Genomic DNA, 18,618 nt, shown 5'->3' with positions numbered 1-18,618 from the left:
ATGTGTGATTACTGTAACATAATGTTCGCCTGAAATGTCACGGATAGAGAAAGATTTTTACCGCTAGAAACTGCGTGGTGTCGCACAAATAACATGAATGCTTCCCTGGATTTAGTTCAACGGCATGCTATAATACTTGTATGATAATATGGTCTGTTTTGCAGTCACGTTCACATGTATTTCAATGCCTCTGACAGAGCAGTTACGATCCCACCACTGCCTTGACTTGCCACAAGCACGCACAGTAGTGTAGCGGTTAGGGTAAAGCTTTACAGCGGTAGATCAGGATTCATTAGGGAGAGTGTATGTTCTCCCCGTGACCGTGTGGGTTTCCTCGGGGTGCTCCGGTTTCCTTTCACCTTCCAACAGTAGGTTGTGGGCATGCTTTGTTACCACCGGAAACATGGCGACACCGCGGGCTGCCCGGCACATCTCGGACTGTGTTGGCCTTTGACATAAACGGCGTATTTCACTAATTTCGGATGTTTGGAAGTACATGTGACAAATAAAGCTAATCATTAAACAATGATTACAATGATTTACAGTTAAATCTCACAAATTTACAGTTATTATCACAAATATACAAGGCATTGGTAAGGCCAAATTTGGAGTATTGTGTACAGTTCTGGTCACTGAATTATAGGAAAGATGTCAATAAAGTTGAAAGAGGTTTACTAAAATGTTGCCTGGGTTTCATCACCTAAGTTACAGAGAAAGGAGGATTGATAGCATTGACGTGGATAGGCTTTTTCCATCGAGAATGGGGGAGATTCAAACAAGAGGACATGAGTTGAGAGTTAGGGGGCAAAAGTTTAGGAGGAACTTCTTTACTCAGAGAGTGGTAGCTGTGTGGAACGAGCTTCCAGCAGAAGTGGTCGATGTTGTCATTTAAAGTTAAATTGCATAGATATATGGACAGAAAAGGAATGAAGGGTTATGGACTGAGTGCAGCTAGGTCGGACTAGGAGAGAGAGTAAGAGTTCAGCACAGACTAGAAGGGCCGAGATGGCCTGTTTCCGTGCTGTAATTGTTATATGGTTATATGGATAGTCAGAGGCTTTTTCCCAGGGCTGAAATGGCTAGCACGAGAGGGCACAGTTTTAAGGTGCTCGGAAGTAGGTACAGAGGAGATATCAGGGGAAAGTTTTTTTACACAGAGAGTGGTGAGTGTGTGGAATGGGCTGCCGTCGACAGTGGTGGAGGCGGATACGATAGGGTCTTTTAAGAGACTCCTGGATAGGTACATGGATGTCCTATTTTGATTAGTCCTACCAAAAAGTAGCACCATGTAAATGCCAGAGAGTAGTGGTGGATAATTGTTTGTCGGGTTGGAGGCCGGTGACTAGTGGTGTGCCTCGGGGATCTGTACTGACCCAATGTTGTTTGTCATATATATTAATGATCTGGATGATGGGGTGTTAAATTGGATGAGTAAGTATGCAGATGATACTAAGATAGGTGGCGTTGTGGATGATGAGGTAGGTTTTCAAGGCTTGCAGAGAGATTTAGGCCAGTTGGAAGAGTGGGCTGAAAGATGGCAGATGGAGTTTAATGCTGAAAAATGTCAGGTGCTACATTTTGGTAGGACTAATCAAAATAGGACATACTTGGTAAATGGTAGGGCATTGAAGAATGCAGTAGAACAGAGGGATCTAGGAATAATGGTGCATAGTTCCCTGAAGGTGGAATCTCATGTGGATAGGGTGGTGAAGAAAGCTTTTGGTATGCTGGCCTTTATAAATCAGAGCATTGAGTGTAGGAGTTGGGATGTAATGTTGAAATTGTGTAGGGCATTGGTAAGGCCAAATTTGGAGTATTGTGTACAGTTCTGGTCACTGAATTATAGGAAAGATGTCAATAAAATTGAGAGAGGTTTACTAAAATGTTGCCTGGGTTTCTTCTAAGTTACAGAGAAAGGTTGAACAAGTTGGGTCTTTATTCTTTGGAGCATAGAAGGTTGAGGAGGGGACTTGATAGAGGTATTTAAAATTATGAGGGGGATAGAGAGAGTTGACGTGGTTAGGCTTTTTGCATCGAGAATGGGGGAGATTCAAACAAGAGGACATGAGTTGAGAATTAGAGGGCAAAAGTTTAGGGGTAATATGAGGGGGAACTTCTTTACTCAGAGTGTGGTAGCTGTGTGGAACGAGCTTCCCGCAGAAGTGGTCGATGTTATCGTTTAAAGTTAAATTGGATAGATATATGGACAGGAAAGGAATGGATGGTTATGGGCTGAGTGCAGGTCGGTGGGACTAGGAGAGAGAGTAAGAGTTCGGCACAGACTAGAAGGGCCGAGATGGCCTGTTTCCGTGCTGTAATTGTTATATGGTTATATATAAATCGCCGTTCACATCCCTCAGCTATAGTTTGCCATAGGAACACAATCGCCACCGATCCGTAGGGCAATGCGTGAGTAATAACTATATTCTTCAGTCAGTAACACATTTTTATTGTTAATAAGATCAACTGAACTGGTGTCATTCTACTCTGTATAACCAGTCTCAGGAAACTGTTGGGATGCTTTCACCGGACGTTTTGAATAACCTCAAAATTTAGCTGAACGGTCTTTTTTTTCTCGGTGAAGCGGTTATCCTCTCTTTTTCCAGACGTTTCCAAATTAACTTAGCAGAACAACCTCAAGGAGCCCAGTTTCTCTAACGAACTGAATAAACTCACCTCGCTTGCCTATTACTATTCTGAGATCAAACAAGAGAAAATCTGTAGGTATTTGTTGGGAACTCTCAGAGCAAAGGCGGCCTCACAGTACGCACGAAGACGCCGTCCTCATGAGAAACCGTTGCTAGGGGCGGGCCCTGTCTCTCGTTACGATTGGCTGCTGTATGCACCTGGTGATTGGCTGACGGTTGGAATTCGCGCCCTCTCGGGTTACCATGGCGAAGGCTGCCGCAGGCAATGGCAGAGGTAACGCTGGCCGACCCTGGGGATGAGCTGGGACAGGAGATCGACTCCCGTTCCTTTTACACCGTGTTCGCCGGATCCTCGCAAGAGGAAGTTGCTAACGCCAAAGTGTTTTGGAGCTCGGTGACCCTGCAGCCTCCACTCGAGTCCCGTCTGGTGTCCAGCGACATCAAACAGCGGCTGAAGGTGGCGCTGTCCGCCGGGATCAAATCGTGCAAAGGTGATAGATGGAAGAGGGAGCCAGACATCCCACCCTGCAAAAACTCATTTCAGGGAGGTAGCACAATCAATTTGCAGGAGACTTCCGGGAGAGGTGGGATGTTTGCAATAGAGTAGCTCCTTAGCAGCCAGCCAGCTAGTTTAAATAACGTTAGCTATGCTAATGAATGAACGACACCTGTTAAACTCACCTCAACATGTCTTTTACATTTTAACCCACCATGGGCAATACAAAAGTCACTGTTGCAAACAGTGCAGCGAGCAACACTGTCATTATTTTTGACCCTTATTAGGCAGGGGTACACTTTAGTGTAGTCTGGAGTGACGTACGTTTTATATTTTCTTTTTTTGGAACTCTCTGCCACTCTGACTTTTTTTGGAACTCTCGCTCTCGCTCTCTATCGCGCGCGCGCTCTCTTGCTCTTGCTGTCGCTCTCTCACGCTCGCTCTCAAAAAAAAAATCGATTTCCGGGACATTGTATATAATTTGCGGGCACCAGGGAGCCACCATTAATTTGCGGGAGACTGCCGGACCTTCCGGGAGAGGTGGGATGTCTGGGGAGGGGAAGGGGAATGGAAGGGAGAAGAGGAGATGGAGTGCAAGGGAGGGGGAGGAATGGGAGGAGGACGAGAAAGAGGATGCATGAGAGAGTGAATAGATGGAGGCGAGGAGAAAGATGAAGGAGGAAGAAGGGATGGAGAGGAGAAGTATAGAAGGTGGAGGGTGGATAGAAGTGAGGGGAGGAGAGATGGGTAGAGACGGAGTGGAGGGGAAGGATGGGTAGGAGGAGTAATGGAAGGGGTGGAGGGAAACTAGAGGGGAAGGAGAGTTGAGGAGCCTGAAGGGTCATGGCTCAGAGGAAGTGGTGGGAGTTGTGGGGAGAAGTTTGAAAGCAATGGAACTGTGATTCCAGGGATTGATGCTATGGTTGTGGTGTTGGAAGGGGAGACTCCTGCTTAAAACTACATGTTTCTGCTTTTCCAGAGCGATGTTGTCATTGCCAACTGGGCCAGACAGACATCAGTAAGTACACACACTTTAAAGATTTTACCCATTAGTACATAAAACTCCTTTCTCATTGTTAACTTGTACTTTTGTGTGGTAATAAAATCATTTATAACACAATCCTTTTGTTGTGGATGTGTAGCCTGGTGTTGGACTGAAGAACTTTGAACGTGTAAACTGTTTCTAACCCCCCCCCCCCCATTCACTCCCATTCTTATACAGAAATTTTATTTCACCTATTTCAGGTAATGCCTGTAGTTAGTGGTAACAGCAATCAGGATTACTGAGGTGATTCTAGAGACTTTTCAAATAACACCATAAGGTGGTTGGTCAATTATACCTGAATTAAAACGGATATGGGATTTGAGGAAATACCAGTGGAAGCACACTCATCATCCTACGCTTTGCTGCCCAGCAATCAGTTAAGGGCATCAGAGTACACTCCTCCTTAGCAGCCAGCTAGCAGCAAGACAGAGTGCCACTAAGAGGGGGGAAAGGCTGCAGTGTAAAAGTGAAGAGGTTGCAAATTGCTCAGAGATTTAAAATCTTGATTTATAACATTCATGCCAGAATGGGGTTTTATATGTTTAGGATTAGGGAATTGGGGTTGGAAAACCAGCAGATTTGCAAAGACTACTAGTTTGTAAACCTGATAAGAAATGGCATTCATCTGTTCCAGTGAAAATCCCTGCACTGAGGAACAATGTAGAAGGAAATTTAATGATCTTACAAGATATGCCAAGATGAGCAATATACTGCTAAAAGTACTTTCTGTTACACACACACACACACACACACACACACACACACACACACACAGAAAATTCCTCTACCAACATTGTGATGATGATCAAAGTACAAAATTATACCTGAAGCCTCACTGCAGCACCTTAGAGACTGTCACTGTAAGAGATGAGAAGGTTAGATTAGAAGGAGACTCATCATAGAGCAATACCTTGGGCATAATTGGATGTACTCTGGCAACAGATAAAAAGAAGATGGTTTGGGGGACTTATTGGAGGGTTAGTATAAACTCAGTGGCCACTTTATTATGTACCTAATAAAGTGGCCGCTGAGTGTATGTTCGTGGTCTTCTGCTGCTGCAGCCCATCTACTATAAGGCTGGACATGTTGTGAGTTCAGAGATGCTCTTCTGCACACCAATGCTGCAACATGTGATTTGAATAATTGTTGTCTTCCTGTCAGTTTGAACCAGTCTGGCCATTCTCCTCTGACCTCTCTCATTAACAAGGCATTTTTGCGCACAGAACTGCTGCTCACTGGATTTTTTTTTGTTTGTTTTTGCATCATTCTCAGTAAGCTGTAGAGACTTGTGTGTGAAAACCCCAGGAGATCAGCAGTTTCTAAGATACTCAAACCACCCTGTCTAGCACCAGCAAACTTTCTATGGTCAAAGTCACTTAGATCATATTTCTTCCCCATTCTGATGTTTTGTCTGAACAAGAACTGAACCTCTTGACCATGTCTGCATGCTTTTATGCATTGAGTTGCTGCCACATGATTGGCTGATTACATATTTGCATTAACAAGCAGGTTTACAGGTGTACCTAATAATGTGGACACAGAGTGAATGTATTTGTAATATTTGAAAACAAGTAAGGGCCATCATTCTTTCCTGCAGCACAATGAGTCTTCAATGGGTAAGGATGTGCAGTGTGCACAATCCAGATTACAAGTCTGCATACTAGTTTGAAAAATTGGAATGATCCTTTGAGAGTTGAGAATGAAGGTGACCTTGACCTATGCAGAGAATGCAATCCAGGCACAAAATAGGGGTTGTGGGGATTTTTTTTTCACTTTCATCTGACAGCATGGAAACTGTCCATTTAGCTCTCTGAGCAATTGTATTCATTTCATATAACACTTTTTTTTCTTATAACCTAGTTGTGAAATCTCCATTCACTAGACTAGGGCAATTTACAGTAGCCAATTAACTTTTAATCTGCAACTTTCTGCAACATTCCTATATCCTTGGGAGCTCTGATCATGCAAATGATGTGTATTGTTGATTGGAGAGGTGCAAATTGGACACTATCTCTGAAGGCTTTCTAGGAATAGGCTCTTGACCAATAGTTATCTTGCCCTAGGGTCCCTGCCCTACCCTCAGTAGTCAATCACAGCCATTATGCTATTTTGCGTAATGGAGTCCCGCCAGCAGAATAACTGTAGAGACACTTGTAGAGTGAGTGTTCCAGACATTAAATACTGGGAAAGACTAGCTGTTACTTTAAGCACACTCTGGACTTTGGAATGTGCCAGAGCAGTCTACATTTTGTCCAGATGCTGCATGGTGAAATTCCCTTGCCTCCTTTCCTGGGTCACTGGTGGCCTTTGATTGGCTAGGTTGTGCAGCATGGAGCAGATGACAATGAAGTCTGTGCACATGATTGATAACTAATTAGATATTAGGAAATTAGAAATGTGTGCAATAAAGGAACAGCAGTTATAATGGGTGACTTCAGTCTACATGTAGATTGGGTGAACCAAATTGGTAAGGGTGCTGAGGAAGAGGATTTCTTGGAATGTATGCGGGATGGTTTTTTGAACCAACATAGAAACATAGAAAATAGGTGCAGGAGTAGGCCATTCGGCCCTTCGAGCCTGCACCGCCATTTATTATGATCATGGCTGATCATCCAACTCAGAACCCCGCCCCAGCCTTCCCTCCATACCCCCTGATCCCTGTAGCCACAAGGGCCATATCTAACTCCCTCTTAAATATAGCCAATGAACTGGCCTCAACTGTTTCCTGTGGCAGAGAATTCCACAGATTCACCACTCTCTGTGTGAAGAAGTTTTTCCTAATCTCGGTCCTAAAAGGCTTCCCCTTTATCCTCAAACTGTGACCCCTTGTTCTGGACTTCCCTAACATCGGGAACAATCTTCCTGCATCTAGCCTGTCCAATCCCTTTAGGATTTTATACGTTTCAATCAGATCCCCCCTCAATCTTCTAAATTCCAACGAGTACAAGCCCAGTTCATCCAGTCTTTCTTCATATGAAAGTCCTGCCATCCCAGGAATCAATCTGGTGAACCTTCTTTGTACTCCCTCTATGGCAAGGATGTCTTTCCTCAGATTAGGGGACCAAAACTGCACACAATACTCCAGGTGTGGTCTCACCAAGGCCTTGTACAACTGCAGTAGTACCTCCCTGCTCCTGTACTCGAATCCTCTCGCTATAAATGCCAGCATACCATTCGCCTTTTTCGCCGCCTGCTGAACCTGCATGCCCACTTTCAATGACTGGTGTATAATGACACCCAGGTCTCGTTGCACCTCCCCTTTTCCTAATCGGCCACCATTCAGATAATAATCTGTTTTCCTATTTTTGCCACCAAAGTGGATAACTTCACATTTATCCACATTAAATTGCATCTGCCATGAATTTGCCCACTCACCCAACCTATCCAAGTCACTCTGCATCCTCTTAGCATCCTCCTGACAGCTAACACTGCCACCCAGCTTCGTGTCATCCGCAAACTTGGAGATGCTGCATTTAATTCCCTCATCCAAGTCATTAATATATATTGTAAACAACTGGGGTCCCAGCACTGAGCCTTGCGGTACCCCACTAGTCACCGCCTGCCATTCTGAAAAGGTCCCGTTTATTCCCACTCTTTGCTTCCTGTCTGCTAACCAATTCTCCATCCACATCAATACCTTACCCCCAATACCGTGTGCTTTAAGTTTGCACAATAATCTCCTGTGTGGGACCTTGTCAAAAGCCTTTTGAAAATCCAAATATACCACATCCACTGGTTCTCCCCTATCCACTCTACTAGTTACATCCTCAAAAAATTCTATGAGATTCATCAGACATGATTTTCCTTTCACAAATCCATGCTGACTTTGTCCGATGATTTCACCGCTTTCCAAATGTGCTGTTATCACATCTTTGATAACTGACTCCAGCAGTTTCCCCACCACCGACGTTAGGCTAACCGGTCTATAATTCCCCGGTTTCTCTCTTCCTCCTTTTTTAAAAAGTGGGGTTACATTAGCCACCCTCCAATCCTCAGGAACTAGTCCAGAATCTAACGAGTTTTGAAAAATTATCACTAATGCATCCACTATTTCTTGGGCTACTTCCTTAAGCACTCTAGGATGCAGACCATCTGGCCCTGGGGATTTATCTGCCTTCAATCCCTTCAATTTACCTAACACCACTTCCCTACTAACATGTATTTCGCTCAGTTCCTCCATTTCACTGGACCCTCTGTCCCCTACTATTTCCGGAAGATTATTTATGTCCTCCTTAGTGAAGACAGAACCAAAGTAATTATTCAATTGGTCTGCCCTGTCCTTGCTCCCCATAATCAATTCACCTGTTTCTGTCTGTAGGGAACCTACATTTGTCTTAACCAATCCTTTTCTTTTCACATATCTATAAAAGCTTTTACAGTCAGTTTTTATGTTCCCTGCCAGTTTTCTTTCATAATCTTTTTTCCCCTTCCTAATTAAGCCCTTTGTCCTTCTCTGCTGAACTCTGAATTTCTCCCAGTCCTCAGGTGAGCCACTTCCTCTGGCTAATTTGTATGCTTCTTCTTTGGAATTGATACTATCCCTAATTTCTCTTGTCAGCCACGGGTGCACTACCTTCCTTGGTTTATTCTTTTGCCAAACTGGGATGAACAATTGTTGTAGTTCATCCATGCAACCTTTAAATGCTTGCCATTGCATATCCACCGTCAATCCTTTAAGTGCCATTTGCCAGTCTATCTTAGCTAATTCAGCTAAACATGTCAAGGAACCAACTAGAGAGCAGGCTATTCTAGACTGGGTATTGAGCAATGAGGAAGGGTTAATTAGCAATCTTGTCGTGAGAGGCCCCTTGGGTAAGAGTGACCATAATATGGTGGAATTCTTCATTAAGATGGAGAGTGACATAGTTAATTCAGAAACAAAGGTTCTGAACTTAAAGAAGGGTAACTTTGAAGGTATGAGACGTGAATTTGCTAAGATAGTCTGGCAAATGACACAAATGACACTTAAAGGGTTGACGGTGGTTATGCAATAGCAAGCATTTAAAGGTTGCATGGATGAACTACAACAAAATGTAATTGTTATATGGTTATATTCATGCCTGAACTGGGCAAATCTGTTCAGGGACCTAATTATGAAACACCCAAAAACACCACTAGAGGGTGTAATCTAAAGTTCAAGTCATAGATAATGCTGTGCGAGAATGGTGATACTCTGCTTTCAGGGTTAATTGCTGTTTCTTTGAATGTAAGACAAGATTTTCAAAATGAAGAATACTTGGAATTTTCAACTTAATTTTGCTAATCAAAAAACATGTGAAATCATATTTCTGACTGACACCCTTACTTATCCTTCTTTATTTCGTTGGCTGTTAAATTATTTTCCTGACATTCCATCCTCCAAACATTTGAGTTCATACAAAATTTTAATGCCATGTTTCCTAACACCAAGTTCTGTTCAGCAATGACTCTTGGGCTTGCTGGCTTGCTTTGGCTCTCAGTTTAATGGGTGCAGTTAATATTTTTGTCATTTTATTAAATCCATTAAATGCCATATTCAAATTTGCTAATGACACAATTGGTGGACATATCACAGGTGACAATGATCCAACTTATTGGAGCAAAATAGGACACTTGGTGAAATGGTGCTGCAACAACAACTTGCTCAGCGTCAACAAAAATAAAGAGGTGGTTGTTGTATTCAGAAGGGGAAGGAGGGTGAATGTGTTCCAGTCTACAAACGTTTGTACATTGAGTACGGAGGGATGTGCTTGTGATGTATTGAATAGAGTCCACTACTCTTTGTAGCTTCTTATGTTCCTGCACATTCAAATTGACCATGAAGCAACCAATCAGAATGTTCTCAACAATACATCTAAGTTTGTAAGAGTGCTTGGTGACAAGTCGTATGTCCTTAATCTTTTACACCTAGGAATTACTGAGTTGAGTCTCTCTAAGAACTGCTACTTCCCTTCAATCATTCAGCTGTTGAATGAACTGGGAAAGCTTTAATTACTTCAGTTTAGCAACTCTATAACCACTTAGTACTAAAATGGACCTTTTAAATTGTTTCTTGTAAAAAAATTGTGTATAATTTATGCTTTTCTTTTGAATGCTGCATATATGATGCTATATGCCTGTGCTACTGCTTCAAGTAGGCTTTTTATTGCACCTGTGCATACACGTGATCGTAAGCTTGACTTTGATCCTTCCATGTCCTTGCCCCTTCCTACTTCTGTGGTCTCCATCACTCTCAGAAACATAGATAATTTGAAGTTACTTCAGTTCTGACCCCTTGATCATCAGTCACTTTCTTCATCCCATTTCTGGTTAGGTGTTCAGTCGAGACATTTAATTAGGTCCAAGAAAGTGGTTACAGAATATTGAGGGAACCATAATACAATTAGGCAGAGTTTGCATGTTCTAAGAAAGGGAAGTTGAGTGTGAGTTCTTTGAATATATAACTAACAGAGTGTTTAAAACAGAACCAGTAAATGCATCGTAGTTACTTGGATTTCCAAAAGATAGTTGATTAGTGGATAGGTAGGATACTTACAGTTTGGCCAATAATTAATGAGTGAGGTGCCACTGTTGTGTTGGGGCTTCAGCAAATTATAACTCATTTCAGTGAAAGGACACTGTATTGCAATCAATCTTGTTGATCATATCAAGATAAAGAAATTAGTTATGAGGAGGATGCAGAGTCTGAAAATGGATACTGTATAAGCAAGATAAGTTAGTGGTAAAAAAATGGTAAGAAGGAAGGAAGTGTGAGTTTATCTATTTTGGTGGGAAGAATGGTGAAGCAGAATAATATTTGCATCGTGTGACAGTAATGAATGTTGCTGTGTTGAGACTTCTAGATGTAGGATACTTGCAGCTACAGAACGTTGGCCTTTTTTCTATAAAGAGTATTAATAGGGAAATCTTACCACACCTTAGGCGCTTTGGTGAGACTGTGCCATGAGTTCTGTGAATAGTTGTGGTCTTATTTAAGGAAGGATACACTTGCACAGGATACAGTGTAGAGAAACTTCACTAAATTAATTCTTGGATGAAAGAATTGTTTTATCAGAAATAAAATCTTGTAACCAGAGGAATGGAAGGTGAACTTACTTAGATACAGTATATAAAAATCCTAATTATGCTTGGTTGTAGCTATGAGGAAGGTTTCCTTTCATGGTGCAATCTAGAACCAGGGAACATAATCTCAGAATAAAGGGATGCCACTTAAGATGTGCGAGGAGGAATTTCCTCTTTTAAGATTGTGAATCTTTGGTATTATCCACCTCAGAGAGCTCTGGATACTGAGTCATCAGTAAATTCAAGGCTGGATGGGTAGATTTTCAGATTATGTTTGAATCAATGATTATGGGAATCAAACAGGAACATGGAGTTGAGGGCGAGAATTAATTCAGCTATAATTTTAGCTGAATGTTGGAGGGGATGTAAAGCATTTTAGAAAGAGCTTGTTCTCTTCTGCGATTAGATTTCTGAACAGTCCATGAACCTGTGAACACTACCTCACAATTTTGCTCTCTTTTTTGCATTATTTATTTATTTTCTTTTCTATTTCTTATTGTAACTTATAGTAATTTTTTATTTACTGCACTATTCTGCTGCCACTAAACAACAAATTTCATGTATATGTCAGTGATAATAAACATCATTCTGATTCTGATTCTGAACATCCTTTTTAAATCCTAAAATGTAACTCTTTGGCTTAGCCACAGGACTCCATTTCTCCTCTGGTGCATTTTTTTTCTCAATTTTCCTGTGAAACATTTTGAGATAGTTCATATATTTATATGTGCTACATAATGCAAGTTCCTGTTGCTTCAAACATAATTCAGCTCAGAGCTCATTTTATAACATTGTAAATGTAATCTCATATTCTATAATTACTTACTGCCTATGGTCACCGAATCAAAATGAAAAAGAACATTCATGTGTAAACTTGGACCAGTTGTTAGCATTTTCTCTCTTTACTCCCATATGTAGATTGTGGGGTCAGACCCATTCTAAGATTGGTATTTCAGTTTGGCGTTCAGATATTTTTGAAGAACTTTATAAGCTGTTAACCAAAATTTTGTTTGATTGTTTTGATCTTTTAGATGGCATTGTTGAAGAAATGTAAAGGTTCTTATGTTACCCTGGCAATGATCTCCATTCATCATTTCCAAATCATGACTGAGCCATTTATCTCAATACCATGTGACTTTTCTTCCTTAACTTACTCCCAAAAAATTATTGTTTCTTAGCAATGAGCCACATTTCAGAATGATTCATAATCTGTGAAGCACTTTGATACATATGAAATAATGATAATGGACCTTTTCTAACAGTTTTCTTCTTTTTCCTTTCAGAATATAAACAGCTACTGGTTGAAGCTCATATGCGGCTGAAAGCAGATGAAAAGGAAAGATGTTTGAAGAAAGTGAGTGTGAGATGTGACAATATATTTTAGTCAGATTTATAATACATACAAGTACCTCACAGTTGTGAATGTTTTAAGAGGTGATAGCTAATAACATAGATTGCTGCATTACTTCACAGGAAGTTAGGTCATATGGTTTAAACCCAGTTCCATATTAATTAACATTTATTGCTCTTTTGAGAAACCACCCATCTTCCCATTGCACTTACTTTTTACAAAACCTGAGGTCATCCAAAATTCTGCAGGTCCACCAACATTTTAAAGTTTTCAATCTTGTGTTCAGATCTTTTCATGACCTTTTTGTTTACTTACCCATACCTGAATGCTATAACACTCTCAGAACTCTGAATAGGCTTAAAACCTATTCCTTTCACTAAACTTTAACTTGCCATTCTTGTATCTTTTGCCTCTGGTTATGCTTATGGGAAGCTTGTTTGGGGATTTTACAATACTAAAAATGCTTTATGAATCCAAAATCCAAACAGTTTCTGCTTTGTAAACAGAAGATATAGCAGAAGCAAGTATGCTTATTCCACTGCTATAAAATATGCTGCCCGATCACCATCTTGGAAGGACGTTTCTCTGCTTTACTGTTTAAAAAAAAGTGCTTTGACTGCACTTAGCCTAGAAATGTTTCAGTCCCCATTACTGGTACATTTCAGTTAATGGTCAGAAATTCCATTCAGAAACAAGAAGAGAAGAAGGAACTTGTAGCCACCAGCAAGGTGTCCTTTTAATACATGGCTCTCGACCTTCAGGTGGTGATGCTTGTGTTAGCTGCTAGATCGAACTGGTAACTCCCACAAAGATACTTTACTCCATTTTTGTGTGAAGCCCTATCAGTTATCTTGCTTATGGACATTGAATTTTAACATTTGTCAGTTATGTGTAAGGTACAGAGCTGATTCTCTGAAGCAGCTTTTCTACATTCACTTCAACACAGTGAAGCTAAAAGAAGTGGTGAATATTTAATGATCTATTTGCTCTCTCCCCCTTACTTGTGTTTGCATATATCTACTTGTCAACAAAATATTCTACTCTAATAAGTTCAGATATTAAAAAATGATAGGTCAGCTGCTTTTGTCTACCTAACCTGTTCCTAAATATTGGTGAAAATGCATAGATTTTCCATCCCAACCAAAAGCTGGGTGATCTTCCAAGAAAGGTTAACAAAAAGGCTAGAATAGAAAAAAAAAATCTAGGAAATTCCTTTTTTAACTCCTGCAGTAATCTAAGTCGGTCCAGTTCACTTGTATACCAACCTATTTTTTTTAAGATGTAAAATTTCCATTTTAGCCAGAAACACAGTCAGTCACCCTCTTACTTGTAGAAATTCAGAACTTCGTACCCAACATATAAGCTGGCAGCTGGTCCAGTGATCCTCAAAACACTGGGATGAAGATCACCTCCTGAGATCTACTCTGGATTTGATCTTAAAACGATTTAAATTTGTGACACTCAGTCTTCATTAACAGCTAATTTGAATAAAATGTAAATTTCACTCTGTACAAGAGATTGGTAAGGCCACTTTTGGAGCACTGCAATACAACTCTGGCTGTCCTACTATAGGCAGGATGTCATTAAACTGGAAAGGGTACATAAAAGATTTAATGATGCTTTCAGAACTAGAACGTTGAAGTTGCAAAGAGAAGCTACATAGATAGGCTAAGACTTTATTCCCTGAAATGTAGGAGTCTGAGGAGTGACCTTATCGAAATTTATAAAATTGTGTGGGAGATGGATACGGTGAATAGCTGCAGCCTTTTCTCTAGAGTAGGGGAATTCAAGATTAGAGAACATAATAAGTGAGAGGGGGATGAATTTAAAGGGGACCCGAGAGGAAATTTTTTATAGAGAGTGATGGATTTAAAGAATGAGCTGCCAGCAGAAGTGGTGGTGGTGGGTACAGTTACATTTAAAAGATATTTGAACAGGCATTTGGATGGGAAAGGTTTGGAGGGATCTGGCCTAAACACACCCAAATAGGATTAGCTCATTTAGACTACTTGGTCAGCATGTACAATTTGGGCCAAAGGGTCTGTTTTCCATGCTGTATACCTCTATGATTCTATGACATTCTTTTCATTTTGTCTTATAAATCTGCCCCAGTATGGTTATTGCCTCCAATCCTGCAACACATGCAGAACTTGAGGCAAGAGTCTAGATGCCTGGTTTATTGGAAGCTAATAGGTGTACAAATACTTTGAAGCTCTTGTCTTTCCTTTTGGATTTCTAACACAGCCTGAAGAATGTGTCAGAGTAGTTGTTGCTTACTTTAACCCATTCTGATGACATGGAAGATCCACAAAGTAATTAATATATCCTCCACTGCAGCAATACAGAAATTAAATTATCTGTGCTGCATAAACGTCAATTTGGATCAATAAGAATAGCCTGCTGTTCGCTTAAGATCACACTAAGGAGGATTTTGATGAGATTGTCTATTTAATCCAATGCTTTTCCTAAATTAATTAAAAATAATTGAATTTCATTGCTAATCATTAAATGGATAACTCAAGAGAGCTGATTTAACATTTAATTGCAACAGCAAGCATTGAACTATTCTTCTACTCATGCTGCTCGAATGCATTAAAGGTCCAGTTCTTAACCTTTGATGCTTCCATCAGTTCTGAGGCAGAGTAATATTTGTTCAATTAAATGCAAATGCTGGTTTAGGTTCGTAGTTATACAGATGTCACCTTAGTTTGGTCGATAGTTACTATAAGAATAAATTAGATTTCTCTGCTCTTAAACTGTGACATCATCAGTGAAATTTAGCTGTAGAATTTCAGTATTTTTTGAGCAGGGAAAAAAGGAAAAGAATCTCTTATTTACTTTAAAGTGTCAGCGTGGTGGAGTGTCATAGGTCTCTGAGTCAAAAGTCATAGATCCAACTCCTGCTTCAGCTATGAAGGTCATAATTCAAGATGATGTTTTGTGTCGAGAGTGCTGCATTTTATTTATTTATTTGTTTAATCAGATACATCATTGGAAAGGCCCTTCAAGCTGCGCCACCCAACAAACCCTAATTTAACCCTAGCCTAATCATGGGACAATTTACAGTGACTAATTAACTTACCAACCGGTATGTCTTTGGACTCTGGGAGGAAACTGGAGCACCAGAGGAAACTCACACGGTCATGGGGGGAACGTACAAACTCCTTATAGACAGCAGCAGGAATTGAACCCAGTTCACCTGTACTGTAAAGTGTTGTGCTAACCACTGCACTACTGTGCTGCATTCTCTGAGATGCTGTCTTTTGGAAAGAGACTGTAAACTTCAGCTTCACCTGTCAGTTCAGGTGTTGTACTATCTTGGAGTGTTTCTCCCACAGCACAATGATTGATTCTTGTAATTCATTTTCATGATCTGGGCATAGCTGGCAAGACTGGTATTTATTGCCTATTCTTAATAGCCCTTATGCAGATGAGCCACCTTTTTGACCCACTGCGCTCCTAGTGAAGGAACTCACACAATGCTGCTGTGTACTTATAGAACACGAACAGATTATTAGTTGTAACAACAGTCACAACACCTTAAGAGCAATTTATTGGTTGTAAAGTACTTTGGAACATTTACATCATCTCAGAAAAATTCAAGTTCTCATATTGTCTTCCTGTCTATTTACCATTATATTTCCCATGCTTTTATCTTTTAGGAATGCATTTAATTTTTCTCAAATCTATTAACATTGGACTTTTGTTGTAACATGTCACTATTCTACGCTTTTCAACTTTTTATTTCCACACTAGTTGTACAATGTGTTACAATGAGCTGAAACAATCAGCGCCTATTGGTCAGCTGACAACCAGTCCGAGGCTGGTATAAGAATCCACATGCACCATCAATATATGAGACCATACAACAGCTGCAACAGTGCTATGTAGCAGTGTCTCTGGATGGTTGAGGTCACTGCACCAAACTGCAAGCAGAACTCCATCTCCATCCAGACACACAGTCAGTCTTCTGTCCCAAAAGATCAGTACCATACACAGCCTTACCAATCGTGGAGCAGGAGCTAGATCACCTGCAGTAAGCAGGTGTGATCAAAAAAGCTGTCAACTACACGAGTTGAGGGGCTCCTATCAAGAAGGCCAATGCGTACAGTGAGATTGCATGCAGACTTCTTACCTGGTAACAGTGCACCTCTGGAGACACACCGGTACCCTTTACCAGGTACCTTCAGATCTCTTTGTCATATTCAATGGTGGTCACTACTTTGCAGAGTTGGACTTGGCTGAAGCCTACTTTCAGGTAAAAGTAACGACAAATTCCCAGGAGCTCCTCGCCATTACAATATATAAGGATTGTTTTCTTTCCTCTGTCTGCCTTTCGGGGTAAAGGTGGCTCCTTCAATTTTCCAATAGCTTATGGAAACCATGCTGAGTGGTATTGATGGCGTTACCGCTTACCTCAACAGCATCATTGCGATGGGCATTGATCAGACAGAACTATGCCAATGTCTGAACCATGTTTTGAACAGGCAGAAAATGCATTCTCCTCATATCTTCCGTCAGCTATCTGGGTTCATCATAGGTCAGCATGGCTGTCGTCCAGATCCTGAAAACCTCACTGCTATCTTAAAGATGCCTCCTCCATCAGCTGTCAGCACTTTGCAATCATTTTTGGGCATAATCGGTCATTATTTATTATTCAGCATTCCTCCCAGCAATGCATCAGCTGAGGGAGCCACTCAATGCCCTGCTCAAGAATGGCGCCATATGGAAATGGTCTAAACAATGCCAAGAAACTTTCGATCAGGTTAAGAAAGTGCTGTCAACCGACATTCTCTGGATCCATTTCAACCCAGAGTTGCCAATCATCGACACAACAGATGTGTCCAACTACATGTTGGGTGCTGTCATATCCCTCATCTTCCCTGATGGTTCTGAAAAAGCTATCATTCATGCAACCAGATCACTGACCACAGCAGAAAGGAACTATGGGCAAATCGACAAGGAAGCCTTCGGAATCATCTTTGTTGTGAAGAAACTCCACATGATGCTCTATGACGGTTGCTTCACTCTCCTCACTGATCATAAGCCACTGTTGTCCATCTTCGGGTCTGAGAAAGGCATCCTGCTATATACAGCTAACTGTCTATAAAGATGGGCAACGATGTTATTAGCCTATGATTTTGAAATCAGGTGCACATGAACACAGAAATCTGGTCAGGTAGATGCCCTGTCCAGACTTATGAATCAGCAGGTTACTGAATACAAAGATACAGTCACAGCTGCGATTTCAATTGATTGTGAAGTCCACCAGGTTGTTATCAGATACTGCTGAAGGTCTTCAGTCACAGTCGACAAAATCAGAGCAGAAACCGCTGGAATTCTTCTTTGATGTATCTCCAGATACCTCACTGATAGATGGCCAGTCAAGGCTGGGGAAGATGTCGTACCCTTTTACCAATGTCATACATAGCTCTCAACTGTGAACTCCTGCCTAACGTTTGGAGACAGAATAGTGATTCTATGAACATGTTGACTAAATGTACTGAAGCAATTCCACTGTAGTCACCCAGGCATTAATCAAAAGAAAACCCTGGTGAGAAGTTTTGTGTGCTGGCTGGGCATAGATGAAGATATCACTTCCGTATGCAAGTAGTGTACTCAGTGCTCTACGGCAGCAAAGAATCCAAGATGAGCCGGTCCACAACCACAGCTTCAGGCTACCAGGCCTTGAAGTCGAGTACATATTGACTTTACTGGCCCCATCAACTGGTGTACTTACCTCGTCCTGGTTGACACCTGTTCCAAATGACCCGAAGTATTACCTATGAAGTCAACAACAATAGGTGCTACCATCCAAATTATCAACTGCTTTGGGATGCCAGAAACACTTCTCTCTGACAATAGCACCCAATTCAGTGCAAAGCGGTTTGCTGTATTCTGCCAGAACAGCGGAATTATCCATGTCCGCTCACCCCCATATCATCCACAGTCCAATGGCTAAGCGGAGAGGTTTGCAGATGCCTCCAAATGGTCGCTTCGGAAATAAAGAGGGGAAGGAGATCGGCTGAGACTCTCA

The 18,618-nt window shown here is 41.2% G+C and overlaps 1 protein-coding gene across 6 annotated transcripts in view; it reads left to right on the top strand.

The window, feature by feature from the left end:
• Positions 1-2,389: 2,389 nt before the first annotated feature.
• hoatz (HOATZ cilia and flagella associated protein) overlaps positions 2,390-18,618 on the top strand; it is a 69,968-nt gene continuing 53,739 nt past the window's right edge. For 4 of the 6 annotated variants that reach the window (XM_072238191.1, XM_072238190.1, XM_072238189.1 and 1 more), the window contains exons 1-3: positions 2,894-3,139; positions 4,124-4,162; positions 12,514-12,584. In XM_072238191.1, coding sequence (XP_072094292.1) covers positions 2,914-3,139; positions 4,124-4,162; positions 12,514-12,584 — 336 coding nt within the window. In that variant the 5' untranslated portion in view covers positions 2,894-2,913. Of the gene's footprint in view, positions 2,410-2,861; positions 3,140-4,123; positions 4,163-12,513; positions 12,585-18,618 lie in introns of those variants that run through there. The other 2 variants (XM_072238193.1, XM_072238192.1) reach the window with 2 other exon arrangements.

The sequence above is a fragment of the Mobula birostris genome, chromosome 20 (assembly GCF_030028105.1).
Source record: "Mobula birostris isolate sMobBir1 chromosome 20, sMobBir1.hap1, whole genome shotgun sequence".
Lineage (NCBI taxonomy): Eukaryota > Metazoa > Chordata > Chondrichthyes > Myliobatiformes > Myliobatidae > Mobula > Mobula birostris.
This window is presented reverse-complemented; position numbering and strand designations above follow the sequence as displayed.